This window comes from Thermobia domestica, chromosome 2, assembly GCF_964235325.1.
Source record: "Thermobia domestica chromosome 2, izTheDome1.hap1.1, whole genome shotgun sequence".
Taxonomy (NCBI): Eukaryota; Metazoa; Arthropoda; class Insecta; order Zygentoma; family Lepismatidae; genus Thermobia; species Thermobia domestica.
Window position 1 is genome coordinate 120,308,667 of NC_137455.1, and position 25,458 is coordinate 120,334,124.

At 34.3% G+C, this 25,458-nt stretch overlaps 1 protein-coding gene across 1 annotated transcript in view; it reads right to left on the reverse strand.

Annotated features, from left to right (window-relative positions):
* Window positions 1–9,209: 9,209 nt before the first annotated feature.
* Window positions 9,210–25,458, reverse strand: part of LOC145679725 (trissin receptor-like) — a 76,105-nt gene continuing 59,856 nt past the window's right edge. The window contains exons 2-4 of the mRNA XM_081750292.1: window positions 22,636–22,780; window positions 13,099–13,258; window positions 9,210–10,372 (exon numbers count right to left, since the gene is read on the reverse strand). Coding sequence (XP_081606418.1) covers window positions 9,401–10,372; window positions 13,099–13,258; window positions 22,636–22,780 — 1,277 coding nt within the window. The 3' untranslated portion in view covers window positions 9,210–9,400. The remainder of the gene's footprint in view (window positions 10,373–13,098; window positions 13,259–22,635; window positions 22,781–25,458) is intronic.

Here is a 25,458-nt window from a genome sequence, read left to right on the forward strand (position 1 = left end):
GTACTTATTCTATACTTGTATCAGTCTGTGTTTAAGTGGTACATTTCAACAATAGATTATACCATTCAGGTAACCATGGTAACTAGTATTTTCAGTTGCGGGTATGAAATTATATAATGCGTTTAATATATACGAGGCTCATTCCGAAAGTAAAGAACGTTTTTGTATAAACACTTTAATAACTGATATACAAAGGCGAAATTTGTGTTACATACTGTGTGATACTTAAGTTACTTTTCGACATAGTCGCCGTGTAAATTTAAACACCTGTCATACCGTGGTACAAGTTTTTCTATGCCTTCGGCATACACAGTTGCCGCCAAACTGTTGAACCAATCACTAACAGCTTACTTAAGTTCATCATCATCGTGCAGCCCATCAATAGTGAATCGCCTATCCTCTTGAATTTTCCGCTCAATTCTTCCTTTGAGTTCGTCAGTCACAACAGAAGGCCGGCCCGAGCGTTCCTCATCGTGCACATTCGTCCGTTCGTCATTAAACATAATGCACCATTTACGAACTGATGCTTCATTCATTACATTTCCATACACCTCAGTGATTTGTCTATAAATTTCTATCGGACGCACTTTTCTTGCATTCAAAAATCTTATCACACTACGAACCTCACACTTGGCGGGATCAGTAATTGTATCGCACATTTTACAGTCGCACAGCGAAGCAATAACGGACCGTAGCGGATCGCAGCTGGTGCCAGACTGAGGCTAAAGCATGCCCAGGTCAATAACCCAGCGGCAGCGGGGGTGGGGGAACACGCTAGCGCAAAACGCTCTTTACTTTCCGAACGACCCTCGTATTTAGGCCAATAATAACTAAATTATCGTATTCTACATGAAACTGCACATTAGCAATATTATGAGAGTATATTTCGAATCTAAAAAGGGAGGAGGCATATTAATGATAGTAATTCACAATAAACTCATAAATAAGCTAAGAGAATAATATTCAAGGAGCTGCAATCTAAACAGCAGAAAATAGAGACGTAAAGAATGAAGACAAACACATTTGTATTTTGTTAAATTTAGAGAAATTAAACAATATTAAGTGTTTTTGTTGTGAGATGATAACAGGAACAGAATAAAGTGCAGATAAAATGTCATTTTCGGGACAATAGCTGATCTGTTGTTATAAATTGTTCATTAAATCTAGTGTAATCATTTAATCATTTTTGATATTCAAATATTTGCAGCAAATATCGCGACTATTTTGTTTAAATCGTATGTATGTGTCGACATCTGTTGGTATCTCTTAAATGTAATGCAATGGTTGAAGCGTCATCAAGTTGATACAACGTAAGTAGAAATTTGCTTGCATGCGTATAAAACAAGGTGAAATTATTTTAGCAAATACTTACAGAAATTGTCTAAATAGTATAAATTAACCATTTAGTAATTTAATTCCTTCATGTTGAGTGGACCATGGGACTATTTTGACATGAAAATAGTCATCATGTATTTCTCACGAAAACGAGGATGAATTCGATGTACTGTGATATAGTTTGAAGGAAGGAAGGAACGAAGTGTCCGTTATTTATAATCCGGTTATCAATTTGTGTAAAAACCAAGATTTCCCTTCTAGCTACAACTGATATAAGGTAATAACTAGTATAATAAGTGTTACTGAACCGTAATACGAACTAATTAAAGTGCTTGTATAATTTCGAAAGTGAAATCAAAAACAAAGTATGGTTCGTAGCTAAACTTTGATTACACTGTCATGAGCAGCCTAGCCATTGGTTTGGGCATTACGTAGATTTTCTCCCTAATATCATATACAATTAAGTTCAACGTTATTAAGAACGAGGTGGCCTCTAAATTTTAGTAATTTTAGAATTTGATTTTTCCCTTCACAAGTTCGGCTGTTAATTTAAAAATTACAATATGAAGATTTCAAGTAAATAAGTAGATATTAAATAATATGGTACAGATGGATTTAGTTTCAGCACAGTTTCCGAATTATTCTTTTAGCACTTTGGCATGCCAAAAATTTAGTAGTTTAGTTTAAATTACTGCAAACGATTGTGCATGTATATCTGAGTGAGTGAATGGGTGCATGTTGGTGATTGGTGCATATAGGGAGTTTCTGGTTTCTTGTCTTTTATTAGTTATTTCGTATGTTCTCATGTCCATAAATGTATTTCATCGTCATGTACATCATCATAACGTTTGTTCGATTTGAATCTAGGTGTAGCCTGATATGTGTTCCCTTCAGGAACATACTAGCTGGCTAAACTGGGAATTAATGCACCTGTCATAAGGTAAATAATATATTAGATTGTCTATACATGAAGGTTTATAAAAGTAAGCATATTGGAAACAGGTGTATTCCAGTATATATCCATAGCTCACGGATGGACCCTAGGAAGTCCACGAGATATTTACAATTAAAAAAGTGGAAAGTAATTAGCTATTTCTCTTGAAATGTAGTTGTAGGTGAAACTCCTCATAGGCACCAACTACTATTTGTCTTAGCTTAAATGTTTATAATTTGCATAGATATGTATTAGTTGCATGTATATGTAATCTTGTAATTTAAATATGGATCATATAATTCCAAGTACCAATAAATTAAGTGCAGATTGTGAAACTGTGCTTAATATTTAATCCGAACGCTACTGAAAATGTATATACAAAAGCTGTGCCCAATAAAAAAAAAAATCCAAGGAAGTTTTGAGGAAACATTGGAAAACTATGTTACGATTTTTTTTCGTGGACATATGACGTCATATGTAAACATAGGGTGAGTTCGCCAATAGTCGACCGCTGAAGAAAAAATCTTACTTCTGAACACTTATAAAACGTGATGATTTCATAATATTTGACAAAAGTGAATTATTTGCTTCATTTGCGTTCTTTTGTACCATACAGTGTGTTAACTGCTCATTTTAAAATTTTGCAGTGACATAAAAATGCATTTTACGAAAACTTATCAAAATTTCCACTTGCCGACCATCGTCATTCAGTAGTCGACCGCATTCATGCTATTAGTCGACCGCGCGCAATTTCTATCATTTCTATTGCTTAGAACTAATTGATTGCGTTAGATGATGTTTAGAAATTGTTTTATTCGTGAGATTTGAACTTGACAAAACGATGATACAGATTTTATCTAATTTTCTTAAAGTTTTTCTCCTTAGTGGTTATAAATTAAAGGATTAGGCTATTAGGGTTTGATACATAGCTACTTTATTTGGAATAATTTGATTATTAAATGGTTCTTCCACGTGAAACAAGATTTCTCTCCTGCGTTATATGCGCACCTTATCTTATCACTTATTATAGCTTTACAAATTCTAAACAAAGTACGACCCTAAAGCAAAAAAGCTTTCGGCCAATTGGCGCGTACTTGGCTTTTGGTTTCCTATGCTTGCACTTGAAACACATGCTTTCATACAATGTGCCTTTTGTTGTACTTGCAAACGATGCTTTAGACCCTTCGCAGAGCGTCATAGCTCACTGTCCGTTCATTGGCTATTGACTTGACTTGTAAAACGCTTGCGTCAAGCTTGAATTGAACACTGACTGCAAGGTAGCCTCCATTTAACTTCGTTACTAGAACCAAGCTTGCGGCATGCTTGCATGTTTTCCAATCAAGCTGGATGAAGCTTGGCCGACTTGTAATTCAAGCTTATAGCAAGCGGTTTGCAAGTTATCTCTACTACTAGGGGAGTCACTAATAATTTTTAAAAAATCCTACGTGTTCACGTTTCCCCCGCTGAAATAGATTTCTCTCCCGTGTTAGGTTTCTCTCCTGTGTTACTTGAGCACACCGAGTTATCTTCTCATATATAATATGGTTTCTCTTCTGAGTTACTTTAGCACATTGAGTTATCTTTTCATGTAATAACAGTAAGTCCCTCATTGTTTGTTCAAATAATTTATATGGTACACTCTGCACACAGGAACAGCTTATCTGCGAAATCTTCCCATGCATAGCCAGCGGTACATCAAGAATGGAACCATTTATCACATTCATCGCAAACCACTAGTTTATCCTCATTTTCCAAAGCAAAATCATTAATTATCACTTCACATTCTCTGCATATGGCTCCATGGCTATAGTAAATTACATCATCTTTATTGTGGTGTTTTACAACAGCAGTTGTTCTATAGTTTTTCTTCGATCTTTTCTTAGGATTTTCCGTCTTCTTGCTCTTTTTTACCTTTCTTTAATCTCTGTTGCGTTTCTTTTCCTCCTCTTGTTTCTTCTGTTTTGTTTCGTTTAGGAGTCGGTACTCGGCTATATTATTCTAAGCTAACTGCAAACGGTATCTTCTCTACTTTCCTCTTAGTTTTTTTAACTGGACTCGGGCCAGAACAGATGCTTTTTAAAAGTTGCCGTTATATATATATTGGTCTGATAATTTTAGATGTTGCGATATTCTTCTGATTTGATTCACTTGGTCCAGGAACAACTCGCTTTCAATGTCCTTTGTTTCTTGCTATGCTTCTGGTATATAAGCCAGAGCTTTAGTAGGATTTTCTTTGGGAGAATAAGTATCTTGCTGAATATCCTTCATAGGTTCAGTTCATTCAGTCGAGTTGATGTGTTACCTTTCTTCTCATTTGATGGCACAACATTCTGGAATAGAAACTTCCTTTCTCAGAATAATTAAAGGCCTCTCTGATTCTGTTGTTGAAGCACACATACAACTGATTCTTCGTTTGGCACAATACTGATTTCCTCTTCTGTACTGCAATGGTGTCTGATTCATCAAGTTTCGTTGGTAGAATAGGTGCTATATTCACTGTTTTCAGTTGTTACACTTGGATTGGCTTCAGCAGTCAATGACTGGAGAAGTTCATTTATTAAATCCTAACTAACTGTAAGAGTAGATTGAGGCAAGTATTCATTGTTATCATCAAATACAGGGATTTCACCAACTACAACTTCGTCATCTACTGGTAAGCTGACATTTTTATCATCAGTTTGTAGTGTTTCGTCCATCGGCTCTTCTGCTGGAAGTTTCAAAACTTCAAGGCCTGTGTTCAAGTCAACCGCAGCCTTTTGAAGTTCATCCTTGTACACAGTAATAACTTTTCTTGCAGTAAGAAGATCTTCTTCACTAACGTTTAGCTGAGTGGAAGTAATCTTTGTTTTTCCATACACACTTGATGCATTTTGTGTTGTCAACGGCGTCCGGATTGAAATGACACAGTCCACATTTGCGAAATATATTATTGTTGACGGTGTAGCTGCTGTTGCTAGGACTTCTGCAATAAGTGGTGCAAACTGAACTCTTGTAACAGAAGATAAATTATGTTCCATTAGATAGCTGCGGACGACGAATTTCCAATTTGTTTTTAACGCCTTGAAGTAGAATACGTCTCATGGTTGCAAGATGTGCGTTGCATGAGGGTACAGGGCATACAATATGATCTCGTTGTTGTCACAAAATTTGTTTACTTCATAAGTTAAGTGAGTTTTGTGACCGTCGATGAAAAGTATTACAGGCTTAGGTACATCGTAATCTAATAGCCATTTATTAAAACCGTTAGCGACCCACTCAAAGAATTTCTTGCTAATCATCCAGCCAGATTCGGATCGTTCTACCACAATCGAAGAGGGAATATTGGATACAATGTGCCTTATGCAGAGTCATTTTGACGTACAATTAGAGTCATACTAATGGCCTGACTACTGCAGGGAACACATGTTAGTCAAACGCTTTAGTATTACACTAATCACGCGTCAGAACGACTCTGCATAAGGCCCAATATCTCTGAGTACTCGCGACTTGTATGGATAAACAATCGTTGGAGCAACTGTTTCTCTCGAAGCACTAAACGTCCCTAGAAAAGTAAGCGTTAACTTTTCTTTTTCTTGAACCTCATAAATATTCTTTCCGCCCTTTGATCCCAAAATTTCCCGGATGATGGGCACAATTGAAAAGAAGATTCATACGCGTTAAAAATTCTAGGTGGATCTTCCAGAATGAAAAGATTGTTCGTACTGGTGAGATAAATCTTAAGATCATGGCACGCGTGCTAGCCATTAGATCAGCTAGGAGGGCTTCTTGTTCTTGTGAAAAAAAAAATCCACATTGAAATAGATGGTCAGAAAAAGAAACTTTCAACTAATGTTTCTGAACAAAATCTAGTCAGCAAAATGCAAAACACAGTATGAAACAGTGTGGTCGACAGCTGGCAAGAAATATTCCAATAGTCGACCAACATGAGGAACGCGGTCGATTTTTAGAATATGTCACGAAATCGAAAATTTTATACATGCATGTTGAAAAACAGGCCTTAATACCAAACAAGGAATAATTTGAAGCAATTTGGCGCACTCTCAAATAAATCCAATAATCGACCACCCTTGGTCGACAATTGGTTTGTATGGGAAAGGAAAAATGCCAAATTTCGACCACATTTTAACGCGTATTTTTTCATTTAATACTTTCCAGTTATTGACAAATTATGCTAGTACAGCTTCTAGACTAACTTAGTTATGTAACTAAAACATTTCTTACCTCACGTACTATCTATATCCTCAGAAAAATGAAAAACAACAGCAACACAAGATTCTCATTACACGCTGTCGTAAAGTGCGCACTTTAGTCGTAATTCTACAGATACGTCGAAATATATTGGTCGAAGACGACCAGCTAAACAAGACAGAGTTAAACAATGAATGTCATTGGTAGTATATGATGCAAGCTTTATCATGAATAATTTTTCGCTCCAAAAGACCATCAGATATATTTTATATAGACAATAGTAAGCAAAAATGGTCGACTATTGGATGGCGGTCGACTAGTGGCGAACTCACCCTATGTTAAATGATATCACGACAATCTACCACCATTAAAGAATCATATTTTGAACTCAGTGTTATTATTATTGTTGTTTACTATAAGCTATACGAATTTAGATCATAATATTGAAATGCAGTGAACTATATTTAGGCCTTACGGAGCCACAATGAATGGGTGTAAATTGAGTTAGTATAAATGGATTGAAGTCTCCATGGGATTGGGGAATGCTGTCCTTGGCAAAAACCTGGAAGCACTTATTTCCGTATTTTGTTCCTTTAAAAAAATCAGATGAGAATTCCGTTGCGTTAACATTTCTTTACAGCTGATCATGTTGAGTTATTGAGTGATTCAGTGTTGTTGCCGTGTTCGTTAGCTATTTATTTTCTTTCTTCCCCAGTCTTATGGACTACTACGCTTCTTCATTGTGTGACAAATATGCATATATGACTTACACGTAGAGAATCAACATAAACGGAAAGCTGATACATGGTTGGCGCTCATGCGTATTTTCTCAGCCATGAGTAGATTTCGGCTATACATCTACTCATTCAAAATTCTAAATTATTACAAATTTTTAATTATTTCGGTATTACCATTTTTGGCAATGATAATTCATCTTGATAACTAATAAATACATCTTGAGTCCACATTGGAAAAGGGTAGTGGTCCAGGGAAGAATATCCATTCATACCAATGGTTTATTTCTTCGACCCCCGTCGAAGGAACTTTTCCTTATATTTGCGAGCCATAGCAACAACTGTCGATAAGGAACGTAAAAACATAGGATAGATCCCAAATTATAATTCATTTCCATAGTGATATGAAATGTAGTTTATCACTCGGGAAATATATTCGCTCTCCATTCTTTATTCTTTATTTACATTTATTTATTTTCTTTTCCCTATTATTATTATTATTATTATTATTATTATTATTATTATTATTATTATTATTATTATTATTATTATTATTATTATTATTATTATTATTATTATTATTATTATTATTAAATATTTGCTGTTACAGCTTCAATAGCTCCTTCACCCGAGAATTTCTTTTGCAAGTGACACAATGATTAGTTATTTTATTCATCGGTTTCATGAAACCTCAAAATTTTCGTTAGAAACAAGAAATCACGTTTATATTATCTTGAATTTTTGCGAAATTCGGCATTATTTGTGATAAATGCTAGTGAAAACGAAAAAATGGAATTCTTGTTAGTTATTGCTAATAATAACTAAAAAGCGCATTTCCAGTATTTTACGAGAAAGCTCGGCGAGTTATTTGATCCAGAAAATGTTCACTCCATAAAGATGTAGACATGAACAAAACTTAACTGTTCTTTATATCCTTGACTGTGTTTTGTGGTGAAAATGTTCATGATATGTTGGTTGCTTACCGTGAACTTAAAAGTAAGGTACTGAAGTTCTCAGCAATGAGAGCAAAGAAGTTGACATTGTATCATTGTTAAACACTTTAAAAGTTAACCATAGGTCTTTTACTATCAGCTCGTTACGTTCAATATGGTTGCCAGTCTCGAGTATTGATGCTGAGAGATTCTTTTCCAAGTATAATATGATTGTTACTGACAGGAAAACAAAATTTAAAAAAGAATTGGTAATGTCTTGCTGCATGTTATCCTTTAACTGAGGATGAGGTTAGAGGAAGTGTTTAAATTTTTGCATTAATTTCTGCATTTCAGTGAATACGTTAGCTAGAATGTGCATCTAATCAAGATATATCCTCATTTTTGAATTAGATACACACCTTATTACCAAAATTATATTGTTTACAAGTTCCATATTTTTTTTCAGAAAAAAACGTGCTACGTTTAAAAAATAAATGCGAAAATTAATGCTACAAAATATCAAAATTGTTGCGATAAAGTTTCATCTCTACAGATAGTACATATTAATGTGGAATCCGAACAACATAGTCCCAGTTCGAAAGAGGTGAACGTTTACCATTGATCACGATTGAGCACATTCAATGGGTAGGGTAAGCAACCTCATATTTACTTTTAGTTCCGATATAAATATCCTAGTATCACTTGAGAAACCGCGCTTACTCCGGTAAATGTATAAGCTACAAACCAAATTAAATTTCTTCATTCATATAATGTAATATCACAGCTTTTAATAATTGCCTTCTCTCGCTTTTTTTTAAAAAAAATACTTTATGACACATGAATAAATAAGAATAAATTATGTGTAAAAGTTAGAAAGAATGTGAATTTTTTTTACAGTTCTTTAAATTCATTTTAAAAAGTATAAATGAAACATTAAATGAAGTATACATTTTTGAAATAATTTTATTATCACTTTCCTCTAAGTCATAAAATGTAATTAATATATTATTATATTGCTCAGGCTTTTCATACTAGTATATTGCACTGCTTTGGGGTGAATATTACAGTTTTTTAAATTACAAATACACTGTTTTAATAAATTCTTAGTCGTCTTTTGGAAAAAGGAAAGTTTAATAAGTATATTATACAGTACATTCATGTTTGTAAGTTCACTTTTTCTCTGGTCCGTGCGTAATAAAGTCCATAATAAGAAAATTATACTGCCACACGTCAGCTACACAACATACCAATCAGTACTATCAGTAAATCATATTTAATCACTTTGTTGACAAACGAGACATTTCACAGGAACAAGAAAGCAGTTCCCACATCCCCTTCCTGAAATTCTTAGACATGAATGCATACAAGATAGGGTTAACAGCAGAATTAAAATACATTGCAAGAAATGTCAACGGAGTTAAAATAGTGCTCAAATCGCTTCCGCCTTGATATGATGTGGACCAATATTGCCACATTTTGCGTGCATGATAAGGAAGGTTACACAATGCAAACGCAAGAACAATAACAATTAACATGCGAATAACGCCTCTTCTAGCAAGAAGGACTTGTTGAGATGATGACATTTGTAATGACTGTCGAAGTTTGGCTGATGATTTTGCTTTGTGTTTTGAAGAATTCTTATGAGCAACTCTGTTAGATTTTCTATCAATACCTTCTAAAGTGATTTCACGAGAATCTCGAAATATGCTACTGGATGTATCACTTCGCCCAAATGCACGAGATTGGCAGCTGTCACTGAAGGAACGAAGTCGTTGGAATCGCGATAATTTCCTAGATGGCCCAGTTGGTTCCAATGTAAAACTGTCAGTATTTGTAATAGCATATATTTCTCTGTTCCCCACAGAGTCCTCTTTCCTGCTCACAGAATTCTGAAGCGCGTTTATTGTTGATTCTCGTGGGCTCATTTCAATATATGAATCGCACAAATTATGGGACGAATCTGGATCGTACTGGTTGCACATTGAATGCATTTGCATTTCAATTTCACGACTACTGCTCCAAAGACCATACGCTATTCTGGCATACAATATCGATATGATAAGAAGTGGAAGAACATAAAGAAAGCCGAAGTTGATCATGTCAAACATTTTAGAATTGTACTTCAATCTGTCTGGAACACAAATAGTCTCTGTGTATCCTCCACCTAGATCATTGGTGACTGTTCCCACCAAAAATAATCGTGGAGCACTGTAACAGGCGCTAGATAACCATACCAGAACAATCACTACCTGGAAAATAGAAGAATATTTAACAATTACTGTATTTCAATGCACATTTTTAGTATTTACAGTAAATAAACAAGATGCGAGTAAATTGATCAAGTATGCAGTAACGAGAAAATTGAACTCATAACTAGTTGTATCTAGAAATATTGCTTGTCTTGTTCGGAAGAAATGGTTGTGATTTGTAAGCACTAGTAGTAAGTAGTGTGTGCTCCACACTATAGGTTGAAACAATGCTTAATCGAAAGTTCTGAAGACGCAGTCTGAAGTTTCCTCACCAACCACCCAAAACTTCATTCCGTATTTATTCAATTATTTAGAACTTTGTCATACACAACGTTGTGTGTATTTAAATCATTTGGTAGCAAACGATAGAGCAAATAACGACATCTATTAGAGTGTCTATTTATATTAGGAATTAGCATGACTTCAGACTGCGTCTTTTATTAATAGGATACAACATATTTCTAACATTTGATACTATAAAAATTATTACTTTATATTTCCTACTGTAGACAATATCTATTGTAAATTAAGGAGTTGGAAAAATACCATCCCAATATTCATTTCTCTTCCTCATCGAATCAAGGGTCTTGACTGTGGTATACAATCAGCGTGTACGTATAAAACAGACAGAAAAACTGATAATTGGCAACAGTATTTCAGCTGTTATATTAGTTTAGTAAGTTTTCAAGGAATAATACATTGATTTAGGTTTCCATTGTATTGAATTGTTAGCATGTTGATATTGCTTGTGTATGATCCCTGACTAGGTTCTTATAAGAACATTATTTCCATTACCAAATAGGTAGATCAGTTATTACATGAAAATTAATCTTGTCATTTTTTAATTTTAAATTTAGGACATTAGGAATGAAAATATAATTGATTGTTTTAAATTTATTGCAACATTTATACATAATTGATTAATTGAAATTTATTGCAACATTTACTCATAATTAATTGATTTAAATTTATTCCAACATTTATACATAATTGATCGATTGATATTTATTGCAACATTTACAAATAATTGATTGATTGAAATTTATTGCTACATTTACTCAATACTAAGTTTCACTGTATATACATATATACAGACTACGGAAAAATAATGCCACCAAATTCTGGGAGGTTTTCTCTACATTAAATAAATCAAAAAGTGTTAATAAATATGGATCGATAAACGTTTCCTTGCCTCCTTTCAGAGTTACATGCGAAAAACGATGTTTTAAGACACTCGAGAAGTATAAGACCTACCTCATGTGATTCAAGAAATTACTTAGTAACTCGTATGCGCATTATCTAACTATCTATGTTCATAATCCTTCAGTATTGGTGTAATGAATTGTATAAAGGAAATTGTGATACACGAAGGCGTTTTTAACTACTATTTAAACATTAATAACAATATTTAAGGATTTAGAAATCATTTTATTTCTCTCTTACTAATCGAAAATAACTAATATAAGTTTTCCTTATCATGTAACTGCCAATACTATCGCCAGGAGTTACGCAACCATATACATCATACTTTTTTTTTCAAAGAGAAGTTTTTCATAATGAAATGGAAAGAAATTTCAATATTCAAACATAATAAGGTAAAGGTTTCATTTATTAACTACTTCTTGTTTAGAATAAGAATTACATTTTTATCCCTAAACAGGATAGTGCTACTCTATAAGCTCTCGCTTACTTAACAGCTCTAAGAATTATTTTTTCCAGAGAAAGTAAACTATTCTGGTGGAATTTTAAATGAGATATTTTCTGTTATAATCGTGTAGCATATATATATATCTTCATCATATGGAAGACTTTGATACAAGTATCTACCAGTTGAACAAAGGAACTTGTTTGTCATACATTTATGACTTCTGAAAATGAACTAGATTACAATTGTTGACTATTGTTATCGATTACAAGTATGTCTAGGCATGAATTATTGTTGAACATTAAGATGGAGTGTATTTCTCTAATATTTGTTTTTAAACAGAAACATGTTAGCAATGGAAAGGTTGCCAAAATTATATTTAAATATCCAAATTTGATACATAATTTTTGGAATAAAAATATATGTTGTGACTGGTTGCACAACTTCTGGAGATAATATTAGTTGTTACATGCAAGGAAGAAGTGATTAGAGTTTCGATTACTAATAGAGAAATGAAGTTATTTTTAAGTCTCAATTACTTAAATACAGTAATTTATTCTTAATTAGTACTTAAATATATTTTCCCTTATCCCAAGTTGCTTTAAGCAATTCATTGTGCTGGTAGCACAGGAGAATCCAGAAACAAATATTTAGATAAAGCGCACAATAGTTCCTTCAGTTGGAGGCCTGGGTTGCCAAATGTCTACCCAATATTTTTTTTCATTACTTATACAGTATACAATATTACTTTGATCTGCACAGAAATTTATAGTCCACCTTGAAATTCCTACGGGCCTTATGACCAACGACTGGACAATTACTAACTCTTTCCATCAATTCGTTGGAATTACTGAATCCACTACGTCCGCCGATTTGGTCTTTTTTCTTTCCTATTGAATGATTTTTTACAACATGCGAACTGTATTTACAGCGATGAAATATGGCAGCCCTGAATTAGTGACTAATTCTGCTATTAAAGTTTTACCGCGTCATATTAATAATACTCGTACAGTAGTTGCCCTTGCAGAATATTTTGATACTCATAGGACTAACTAAATTGAGGAAAAATATATTTACTCACCTTTAGTCTAGCATGCGTAAGAATTTGTTTACAAGTGATAGGATGAATAATGGCAAAATATCTCTCAATACATATAACCATCAGGATAAAGATGGATGCTGTATAACTGATGCTGTGGATGAAGTGATACATCTTGCACAAGAAATCTCCAAGAACCCAACTGAAATGAAGGTAAAACGAAGATATTACAAGTAGTATATGCTTAAAGGAATATGCGTGTCAACGTTAGGAAAAGATAAAGAATAATAGTTAACATCGTATCTTGATACATTTTCAGTAAATAATAATAATAATAATAATAATAATAATAATAATAATAATAATAATAATAATAATAATAATAATAATAATTTTTCTTCAAACAAAATAAAAACCTACTTGTGTTTGGCAAACGAACAACTTGCTACGTACATTTTAGCTCCACTAAAGTTCGATTTTTACGGTATTTATGATCTTTGAAAAAACCTGTTAAACACTAATATTTGTAGAACTTATGTATACACGACTCCAAAAGTGCATTACCACCTGCAATTCTCCTTTTCCTGCAATAGCATTCAACCCAAAAGCTCGGCGGTTGGGTTGGTTGCAAATTCGAAAGGCGTTGGACTAAGCCTCAATTTTGTCACAAATATATCAGTGAGGCAAACTGCAAATAAGAGAATAAAACAAATTGTTAAGAATGACAATTTTATTATTGTGACGCAGTTGGATGACATCAAAAGTTACAAAATGACTTACTTAAGCCGTTCAAACAAGATGAATGGCAAGAGGCAGATATAAGAAGAAAGCATTTCTCTCTTCCCCCAATCCAACCCCCCCAAAAAAAAACTCATAAAAAGAAAAAGTTATATAATATAAAATTTTCATATAAAAGCCTAACAGCACAAACCAAATAGATAAACGAAACGAAAAAGAGACAAACACAGAATAGGGGACACCAGTGGCGTAGCAGACTTGCGGAGAAAGAAATGGGACCCTAGTTGTAAACCCCATTTTTATAATAATAATAATAATAATAATAATAATAATAATAATAATAATAATAATAATAATTATTATTATTATTATTATTATTATTATTATTATTATTATTATTATTATTATTCAGCATGTTTAATCACAGGGAGGGGTCAAGATTCTCGATTCATTTAATAATTCATCTTATATATATATATATATATATATATATATATATATATATATATATATATATATATATATATATATATATATATATATATATTCATTTCGTGAGGATAAAAGACTCGAAGACGTTTGTGTTTTTAATCCTTCAAAATGAGTTGGTGGTTGGAACTTGGAACACCACTTTGAATTTTGAATTTCATCATAATAGTGAATCTTTAAATCAAGGTATAAAACGGTGCAAAATGATGAGACAAAGGACACTGAATTTTACAGTGGTTGTGTTTCAAGTTAACACAGCTAAACTATTTAATATAAGAAACCAGTTGTCGACATCTATTTAACTCGGAATAAAATGGATATGATATAATAAAGCATAATAATAAAAGCATGCTCTACTGTGGTGAACAAAGAATGATTAAACAAAAACTTATAATATTGAAGTACTTTCACATATTATTGTTTAGCATGCTTTTATTGTTCATTTTAAAGCTATTTAGCTGCGACATAGCGTGGTTTTCTACTGGGGAGAATAAAAATTCATTGTTAATATTCTGCATCCCCTGAGAAATCTTAAATCGTTATTGCATTGCATTATTTATTTAAGCGTATTTTTCTGTTTACTTAGGGCATGCTACACCTTAATGGGAATATTTGATTTATTTGTGTTGAATGTACAAGTGTATGTAAATTCTATATTAAAAGGGATGATCGGAGAAATTAATAAGGTAAGGTTAGTAATAATTTGTGTAGCTAAGGAGAATGATCTGTGGTAAATCACTCACCTCTGGTGCGAAGTGTACCTGATTCGATCCCCTGCCAAGCGAAGTTGTAGTGGACAACTTTGTATTCGTGGATTTTCTCAGGTCCTTCCGTTACCTTCCACATCATCATTCCATCAATTATATAGCAATCATTAATCATTTGTCTACTCTAGCCTAAAAGGCATAACCGTGAGTCATGGGAGGTACAAACTTCATTTCAGTTGTTTACATAATCGTTTGGTAAGATTTGTGAAACAATTTCTCTTGAGAATTTGTACTGTAGTCAGTAATTCCTCTAATGGAGAGCAATACAAAATTATACTGACATCCGTATGACTCTGAATTGCAGTAGTCATGAAGTGATAGTCGTACATGAGCGAATGTTTCATGTAAAGAAGACAGTTTGAAATCAAGTTCTTGTATTCGGGAGAGAACTTAAAAACAACTCACCATCTTACATTCCTCTGTTTAGTAGTGCTTTACATGTATGTTTACACATAAAGTAATGTTCTGCTTATTAGTAGACCTAAGTGTTCAATTTGTAGCATGTAATAGCAAATGAAAATCCATACTTACAATCCTATGTATACCCCGTCTGTTTAAATGTAATGTTTGAACACAACCCAATCGAAACATATCATGATTTATTTCAACTTTTAGTTCACTCTTGACAGACATCATTTAAGGGAAGGTCCGTGAGTTTGCGATTTATATATATTTTTTAATAAGTAGTATAGTAATATATTAATGAATAAAAGGTAATACCCACCGCACTAAACTTTCTTGTTCCAATTCTTTAAGCTAAATCATGTGTTACAGTTATTAATGAAACACATTCTTTTTAAATATAAACAAAGTTACAGTCATTTTCAGAAAATTTCGCACGAAGAAAACACCCTCAAAAGTGAACTATCCCTTGTAAATTTTTCCAGAAGAAAATGTCTTTTCCCATATGTTAGGGTTATTAATGAAATATTTCTATATAAAATTAAAAACATTGCAGAAGACATATTTTACAAACCTGTCAAAAAATTCACCCCAAGAGTAAACTATCCCACTGAGAAAAAAAATTGTAGGTGGCGTACTTAAAAAGATAGGTTACATGCGTAATTCCTGTAGCTTTTGGACTTAACGTATAACTGAGAACGCATTTTTTATAATACTTTCTGTATAAGTGTTCCATCTATACGTACTTTCCGTATGAAACAGTGTAGGCGGTCAGGATCTCACATACAAGTGGACGTATATAACATATAGTTGACGAAAGTAACATAAGTATATGCATGTGATATACGGAAAACTGTTAGATGTCAGACATCCTGCAACGGCATGATGTAACATCTAAGGGCAGTGCCTATGCAGCACACGGATAATGTATGCTCCGTACTGATTTCTATAGTAAACAAGAGGATACCGTATATTTGTACAATATACCGCTGTCCGGAGAACGGATTTTTCTCTGTGCCCTTGTGGATATTCTCATGGAAGTTATTATACAACATTATAGCAATATTAATGAAATATTTGTTTATTTATGAAATGAACAACATTGCCTGAGTCGTTTTTGAGAAAGTAGTCTGAAAAGAACCTCACCCCATGAGAAACCACTTACGAATTTATTCCTAAGGAAAATTTTACGCAGCATTATAGAGTTATCAATGAAATATTTATTTATGAAATGTAAGTAATATTGCCTGAGTCGTTTTTGAGGAAATCACCGAACGAAACTCATGTCACGAATAAACTAACCCTCTCATATTTTTCAGGACAAATGAGCTGTGACATATTGTAGTTATTAATAAAATATTTAATTATCAAATATAAACAAAATCGCCTGAGTTGTTTTTGAGAAAATCGTCCAAAAAAATTCAAGCCAAGAATAAATTATCTGTCGCATGTTGTTTTAAAGGGGAAATGAGTTTTGCTGTATTGTGAGGTTATTAATGAAATAGGAACAAAATCATCTGAGTCGTTTTTGAGAAAATTGTCCGAAAAGAAAACCACCCTCAAAAAGTAAACTACCGCTTCTCGTTTTTTCCAGAGAATAATTTATACCACAGTATGGGGTTGTTGCTGAAAAATCGATTTATGAAATATAAACAAAATCATTGGAGCCACTTTTGAGGAAACTACAAATTTTCATTTTTCAGCCTCCAATAAACTACTTTTACTTTTAGGGGTAGGAAGAAAATTCGAACTTCTCACCTGGATCACATAATAACCATAAGTTTAAAATTTGGTCTCTTATTTAAATGATAAATGATATGGCCTCTAGGCAAATGTACATCAGGACAAAAGGACGAGCGGACGATCAGACGGACAGATGTCGAAAAATTACTTTTTGGTGTGTATGGGCTATGAAACGTAAATCTGTTGAAATTTCGAATTCAATTATTTTCACGAACACCATATTTTCTTCTCTCCTTTCGTCGTTCTATATTATATTTATATTTGTGGAGAATCTTCATGGTCGTTTAGTCGCCATATTGGATTTAAGATGGCGGATCATGACCTTTAAACTCTCATAACTCGGCCATTAATGGACCGATTTTGATCTTTCTTTTTATTCGGAAACAGAAAATCATACTCTACAATATTGTATTGCTGCACTTTTCGCGAGATCTGCGCCGTTTTCAAGAAAAATTGGAAAGTGTAGAATTGAAAATAAAATTTTATTCTATTTTCGTAATTTTCTCGAAAATGGCTAATAATTCAACATTTGAATAACACACAAAAAGAAGCAGAATTTAATAACCTTGAAAACAGTATACAACATGCTGTATTTACGTTAAAACTAGGCTATATATTAAAGGAAAACTAATAGTATATTTCCTTTTAATTGTTGTTACAAAAATAGCTTTTCCGCCATTTTTACCTTCTAGCAATATATTTGTACTGCAGGCGCTAGATCATCTCACGTGCGAAGTTTTATTTTCCCTTAAGTCTTGTTGTGGGGTTTGTTCAACACGAATACGAGTATGGGAATAGATCACATGATACAGATCATAGTCGTTTGGTTACCATATTTAAGAATGGACGCCAAATTACTAGATTTTTTGCCTAAGTATATCTCCGTACCCACTGGTTCGAATTTACAGCCTGGTTTCTCATTTTACTCCTTTGTAAAGTAAATCTTATAGTTCTAAATTATAGTGCTTTTTTTTTTTTAAAAAAAAAGATGGAACAATAACATATTTTCATATGCAAGTTTTAAAAAGTGGATTGAAAGAGCAAATAATATTTTTACAAATAGAAGTAGTATGTAATGTTAAACAAATACGTCGTAATGGATAATACTGATACAAACTAATAACACTGCCAAAAATTAAAACGAATATTGCAAATCTTTCAGAGTCGAGATAAAGACTTAAACAACATTATTTATGAGGGTTCCTGTATTGGTCCAAACTAATAGTTTTAAATTTACAAAAGTCACAGGAGAGCTCATTCGTGGCTAAGCGGTTACCATACGCGCCGGGTTCGATTTTCGGCGGTAGCTCATGTGGTTCGGATTCCACGTTAATCAGTAGGTCCATGTCTCATAGCCTCTGTGCTGAACGGGACGTTAAACTCAAAATCAACTAAACTCAACTCAAAGTCACAGCACAATATTTCTATAGGGACATACAGTTTCTCTGAAGCGCATCTGGCAATTACATTGCTTAGGAAAGTCTTCAGGCTCCGATGGGTCATCTGTCACCTGCGGAATTAAAATGCCGAAGGTCATGATCCGTCATCTTGAATCCAATATGGCGAATAAACGACCATGAATCCGATCACGTGACCAAAAGAAATTAACTCTCTTTTAAATGGGCAATGACATCCAGCAGTCAAAATGAGGGCATGTCAGCATAACTGCAGACGTAACATGGGCTAGCGCCCGCACTATATGATACAATAAGTGGCTGGAGCAGTCTGGCTCACTGGTACCTCGTGAAGTGCAAATGCATTTTACCAAATTTGGATAATCGGTTGGTTGGAGTTAGCGCCCCTTTTCGGCACCGATGCTACATGATACGTGGACCTAAGTTTACGGTGGAAATTCCAATTGCTGTAGCGCGTTCAAATTGAAATGTTTTCCCACCTGGAATCGAACCCAAGACCCCGTGCACCAAAGACGCGCGTGCTAGTGACTAGACCATCGGACAAGACTCCCAATTCCAGGCAGTAGCCTTAATTAACTGTTCGTGATTTATGAGGACCAGTGCCCCAGAAATGCCAAACAGCTTCTTTTATTGTACTTTGTAAATAGTATTACCTTCTGCTACTGAAAGGTAAAATTATCTTCATTTTCGCCCTACATTGAAAATTATAGTAAAAGAGTATGAAGAGAATGAGAGAATCTTTTTTCCCAGAATGACAGCTAAAACTCCCACGTAATTGGATGAATGAGGGCCGATGGAGCGATTCTAAACTCCTACGCTCAACATATTCTCAATTATCCCACTAGAACTTACTGTAGGTATTATATTATATTAACCAATAGCTTCTTAGTCATGATATAAATTGTGCTGACAAAGTAATCGTATTTAGTAGAATAATGGTTTTCTAAGAACTCTTGTTTCCTGTTCAATGAAAGCGATGTTCATGAACATTTTAAATGGTATTAATCCTATTTAAGTTGCCATTGAAAATAGAGAACAATTTAAAATATAATTCTACTCGATTATAAAGGAAAAAGATATATATTACGGTGAAGACAAATATATTATTTCTATTCATCCAAGAATATCCATAAGGGAACTTAATTAGTTCATAAACTTTAATAGAATGAGGTTGGGGTTTTCAGTTCAAGGAGCGTAGCAATATTCTACCATTCGACTCAATCAGCATTTGTGTGTTCCTTTGTCTCAGAATAACTCTCGTAAAACTTATCCGATTTTAATGAAATTTGGTATGCCTTCGTATTATCTTTCAAAAGAAGCCTGTTGTTTGGGGTTGCGATCTATCAATAATAAGGGCGTAAAATCAGTTCCATTATATATTTTTCGAGTTTCATAAAACATTGTATGTAATTAATTTTGGATATCCAATTATCTCCATTAGCTAGGTTGCAATTAGCGAAGAGAAAATGGATAAAAGAGGTAGGTTCTCTCAATTTTCCAAGTTTCCATATTTAAGTAATGTGATAAGGTGATAATTTGTTTTGAAATTTCACAAAGATGACTTGATTTTGATAAAATATAGACTATATTTTCTTTACGGCTGCCAGAAGTATCCCACTGGTTTAGATTAAAGAATGAATCCCGCGCATGAAAAAAAAAGTTCCACGGAGACCTAAAATAATGTTCGGTTTTGGTGAAATATTAAATACGCGTATATCTAACTGAATCATTTCAGTCATCCCTAGTGATTGGGATATCAATCAATTAAGAATAAAGGAGTGAATTTTACTCCATCCCTTCCCTGCCTCTTCGCTATGGCGATTTACGAAATACACTATGTGGTCAACATCAAGATGGGAAGTATGAAAACGATCATACACAAAACGCTTATACTTCCAGAAAATTACAACCAAAAATGCTAACGTTCGGCTAGAAGCAGTGTAAGGAAAACGTTTCGTTTTAGAAACTGCAATGATTTCAAACAGAAAGTAATAGTTTCCTTGCAAAGATAATCACCTGCGATTAGGGCTGGGTGCAGCATTACACTCCGGAGTCAAAGCGCTCCAGCATGCAGTGGAAGCATCCAGACTCGCCGCTGCCGAAAAAATTCAAGGCACAAACGTCTGTTGGCAGTGATGCGGACGGTATTTGTGACTAAGACGGCATGATATGTACAGATTTCCTCCCACACGGGACCACAATCAATGCGGTGTACTACAGCAACCTCCTCCGGACCAAAGTCAAATTAGCTTTGAGAAGAAAACGGCCACATACGATGAAGGATAGTGTCAACATCCTGCATGACAAAGCGCATCCTCGTACGTCTACGACAACCGTCACAGCTATCACCAAAGTTGGTTCGGAAATGTTAGACCATCCCCCGTATTGCACTGGTCTCTCGCCTTGCAACTTCCATTTTTTGGTTCCCTCAAAGAGCACTTGGGAGGACAAAAATTCCATACTGACAACGAAGTCAAAACATGTGTGTTAAAATGGCTGAAAGATCGTCCCAAAGAATTATATGCCGCAGGGATACGGACACTTCCGCACCAACGGGACAAGTGTGTCCGTGTACATGGGAAGTACCGAGAAAAGAATAGTGATTCATTAGCATGTTGATTTCTCTATGTAACAGAAATAACTTGAACGTCCCTCGTAACTTAATTTACACTGTTGAATATCTGACCCATGCTTATTCTTTATAGGCAGTTCATTTAAATGGATTATTACTTTCCTGTTTTATTGGAAATCATCTGAAATTTTAATGATGTGATTTTACTGATTTCTTCTACAAATATATAAGGTGTCTCAAACGTCCCCTGACATAGGACAACTCTGTTATTATGAAAGTTACGACAAAATGTAAGAGGGGAAACAGTCTCCAAATATGATGTTTTCAATCTAAAGCGAAGGATTAAAAAAAAAATTTGACAAACTTTTGGCTGTACACCCTTTTTGCGCCCAATGTTAAATGAAAATACAACGTTGCCATTTACCTAGATCCAGAACATAAAGTAAATGAGGGCATATTTGAAATGGAAGCTGGCCATCTATACGTTAGTGTAAAAGACAGTAACTTCATTCACTTCTGTTGGATCCAGGTAAATGGCAACGTTGCATTTTCATTTAATATTGGGCATATAAAGAGTGTACAATCCAAATGGCTCTTCCAATTTAAAAAAATTCCTTCATTTTAGACTGAAAACATCATATTTGGAGACGGTTTTCCTTCTTAAATCTTGTTGTAACTCTGATAATAAAGAGTAACTCTATGTTAGGGGACTTTTGAGACACCCTGTATTCAAATGTCCCTTATTTCGTAAAAAAATCAAAATGCTGTGGTATATAATTTTAACATTAAATTATTAATGTTATTATAAGTAAAATATATTCCATTTATCCATAGTACAGATTTATTTTGAAAAAGAGGGAACAGATTTTTAGAAGAAATCAGTAAAACCAGATCATTAAAGGTCTAGATGATTTCCAACAATATAAAAAAGTATTACTCCATTTAAATGAATTGGCTAGAAAACAAATATCACATAGATACTCAACATAGTTGCTGTTCTCGCTGATCTTTAGCTAACTCGTATGGCTTTAGTGCACATGGTCCCGCATTTAGTTCCCGACGAAAGGGAACAAAAATTTCACATTCACTTTTATTAATCACCTGTCCTTTTTTTCTTTTTACACAAAGTGCATATTCATCGGACGTTAAATTAAAATATAATTAGTTTCTATTTGTGTAAATTGCAATTTTTCTACAATGTGCAGACTTTCTAAAATATTACCTTTCCTCTATCAATTATCGAAACAACTAATACTATCGAACCTTTTATTCTTAGTTTACCCTTATTTGTTAGTTCATAAGTATGTGTTGCTATTTAGCATATAAATAAACGCTAAATTCTATTAAGACTTTAATATCAATAATAATTCAGTTGTGAAAAAGACCATAATAAACAAACAAATAAACAAAATATTAATATACAATTTGTATCAACGATATATTTTTCATTTACCTTGTAATTAGATATAGAGACAGATTCTGGAAGACACAGAACACTCCAACACATAAGTCAGCTACTGCAAGGTTTGCTAGAAAGAAATTCGTTATAGTTCTCAGTCTCCTGTGTAAAGTCACCACAAGAATCACCAACAGATTACCTGAAAGTACAAATGACAAAATAAATTGACATATTTTCCATTGTACCAGCTTTGCTTTTAAAACAAATCTGATTTAATCTACTCGCTGAGCAAAACAATACGTTTATTTATTTTTTAAATATTAACGTGTGAAAGTTTCGCAAACTATCCACTTTGGATTCACTAGACATTATGAATAGGTAGGTAGTGACAGATTTAATATAAGAGACAGCGAAAACCTTCTCTGATTGGTTACCATAGACTACTGCAGCCAATCTCCTTTCATTACAAACCAAAATATGAAACAGAAATAAAAATCGCTAATTCCCCCCCCCCTTGTTGGTACAATGTACATTCATATCTTATAACTAAGACTAGTAACCTTTACGAATAACTCTTAAATATAAATAATAATAATATATAAATAAACAATATACCGTTTATAAATAAATATATAATATATAACAATAATATATAAATAAGCAATACTACATAAATACTACACAATAATACTAAATATATAAAAACTACTGCTCATCAATTTTAAGTCCTGAATTCCAGTTCATGACTCTATCGCCTCCTATTTCAATAAATCTTGCTTCTTTCCATTTTTCTAACTAACCTTCTTTCTTCTTGACCCAGCATTTTCACTTCACTCCAATTGATTGAATGTCCCGTGCCTCTTATGCGGTAGACTGCATTTCTTTCTCTCTTCAACCTAATGTTGTCCTTATGTTATTTTATTCGCTCTTTCAATCTCCATCCTGTTTCGCCAATATAATACATATCACATTTACTGCACTGGATTCTATATACTACTCCTTCTTTCTCCATCATTCCCTCCTCGTCTTCTTCTCCCCTTTTTCTTCGCTTCTCTCTTGTTAAGTCTATTAAACTCTTGCTTCTTTTCTGTACGCAGAAATACCTACCATCATTTTCAGTATTCTTTTGTCGATCTCTGTCTGTTCCCTAGTACTCTCAACGGGTCGGCCGACCCGACCCGACCCGTGACCCGAATTGACTGACCCGACCCAACCCGTGATTCGATCCGATTGACCTGACCCGACAAGCCGACCCGAGCTGACCCGACTATGGTCACGACACTAGGTGAACGCCAAAATGCACTCCCATTGGGAATTAAACCTGGACCACGTGAACCGAAGTCTTACACGTTAATCACTAGCTAGATCAAGCGGGGGATTTGTATATGCATCTTAATGAATATTTGGCACTTTTGAGGTTTGGTTATTTCATTTTGTAACTGATACCAATGTCCGATGTGGAAGAAATTTATTTTTTTCTTGCTTTAGTTCTATGTGACGAAATTTTCATTCAAGGTCAGTGTTCTCACCTGCTCGGACGGCAGGGAGTCTTCTCGGAAGGCAGTAGCAAGAGTCTCTTGTCGGAGACAAAAGGAAATCGTTTAATTACAATGACAAGGGTTGAGGAAACAGGAGAACACCTGTGATTTTTTCCAACCCTTCAACTTTCATTCCAAAATAGGTTCTTATGATCCCGGGACTCGTGCCACTTTGATTTTTCTTTCTCGGTAATTAAAACGTATTTTACAGTATATATAGCTGCACGTAAGAAGATACATAATATGAATTTTGTAATTTAAAATTTAAAAATACAGTATGATATTTAATTATAAAGTACTAATTTTATTTCATCACTTTCAGCCCAACAAATGAAATTCGCTCCCTGGGTCTTGGTCATCAATACTGCGTCTTATTCTTTGTCTTGCACAGTCAAGTCTTGGTCCTGCATTTCGTAGTCTTGGTGGTCTTTCATGCTATACAGGAGCCAAGAATGCTCGCCTCATCGGTACAAATGAAGACCAAGTGTGATTTTGATTATGGTCCTTCATACTATACGGAAAGCAAGAAAATATGCTCATAGCTACTTGGTGATCACCAAAACAAGGCCAAGAGCAAGATTACTATGCACTTTGTCTTGCATATCCAATCTTTATCTTATTTTTGTATCGATGTTCTTGGGCTTGGTGAAATAAAATGAATTATTTAGTTTAAGGTCACTCGATTCTGCACCGAGGCTAAGGGATATGGTGATTATGAGAAATGAATGCAATGGTAGAATGAAGAAAGTGGGAGGAAACAGGATAACCCCGAGAAAACCCACTACACGGCGTTTCTCCACCACAAAGCCCACTTAGCACAAGCTGGGATCTAACCATGGACACCATGCACCAGAGAGGTACTCTCTACCACTGAGCCACCGCGGCCCTGCATGGGCCTGGTCGTCCATATCCAATCTTTCTTTTGGCCTTGCTTAAACAACTTCTAGTTTTGTTCTAAATCCAGACTGCATATTGCCGTAGATATTAATATTACAGTCGTACGAAAATAAGCATTTACCATAAAAACAATAGCTGCAAGTGTTCAAAATAGATTTGTGGTTTTTATAAAATCAATTGAAAATTGCTATTTTTAATTAGGCAGCTAGTGAAAAACAGCAGCTTTCGACTCCAGCCGAATTTAAGCTCAACCTAAACTCAGTTGACCAAAGTGAATTGACCCGACTGACCCGACCCCACTGACCCGACCCGAGCTGACACGATTGACCCGACCCGAGCTGACCCGACTGATCCGACCCGACAACCCGACTCGAGCTGACCCGACAATCCAACCCGAGCTGACCCGACCCGTAACTCGACTCAAGCTGACTCGTTTGAGAGC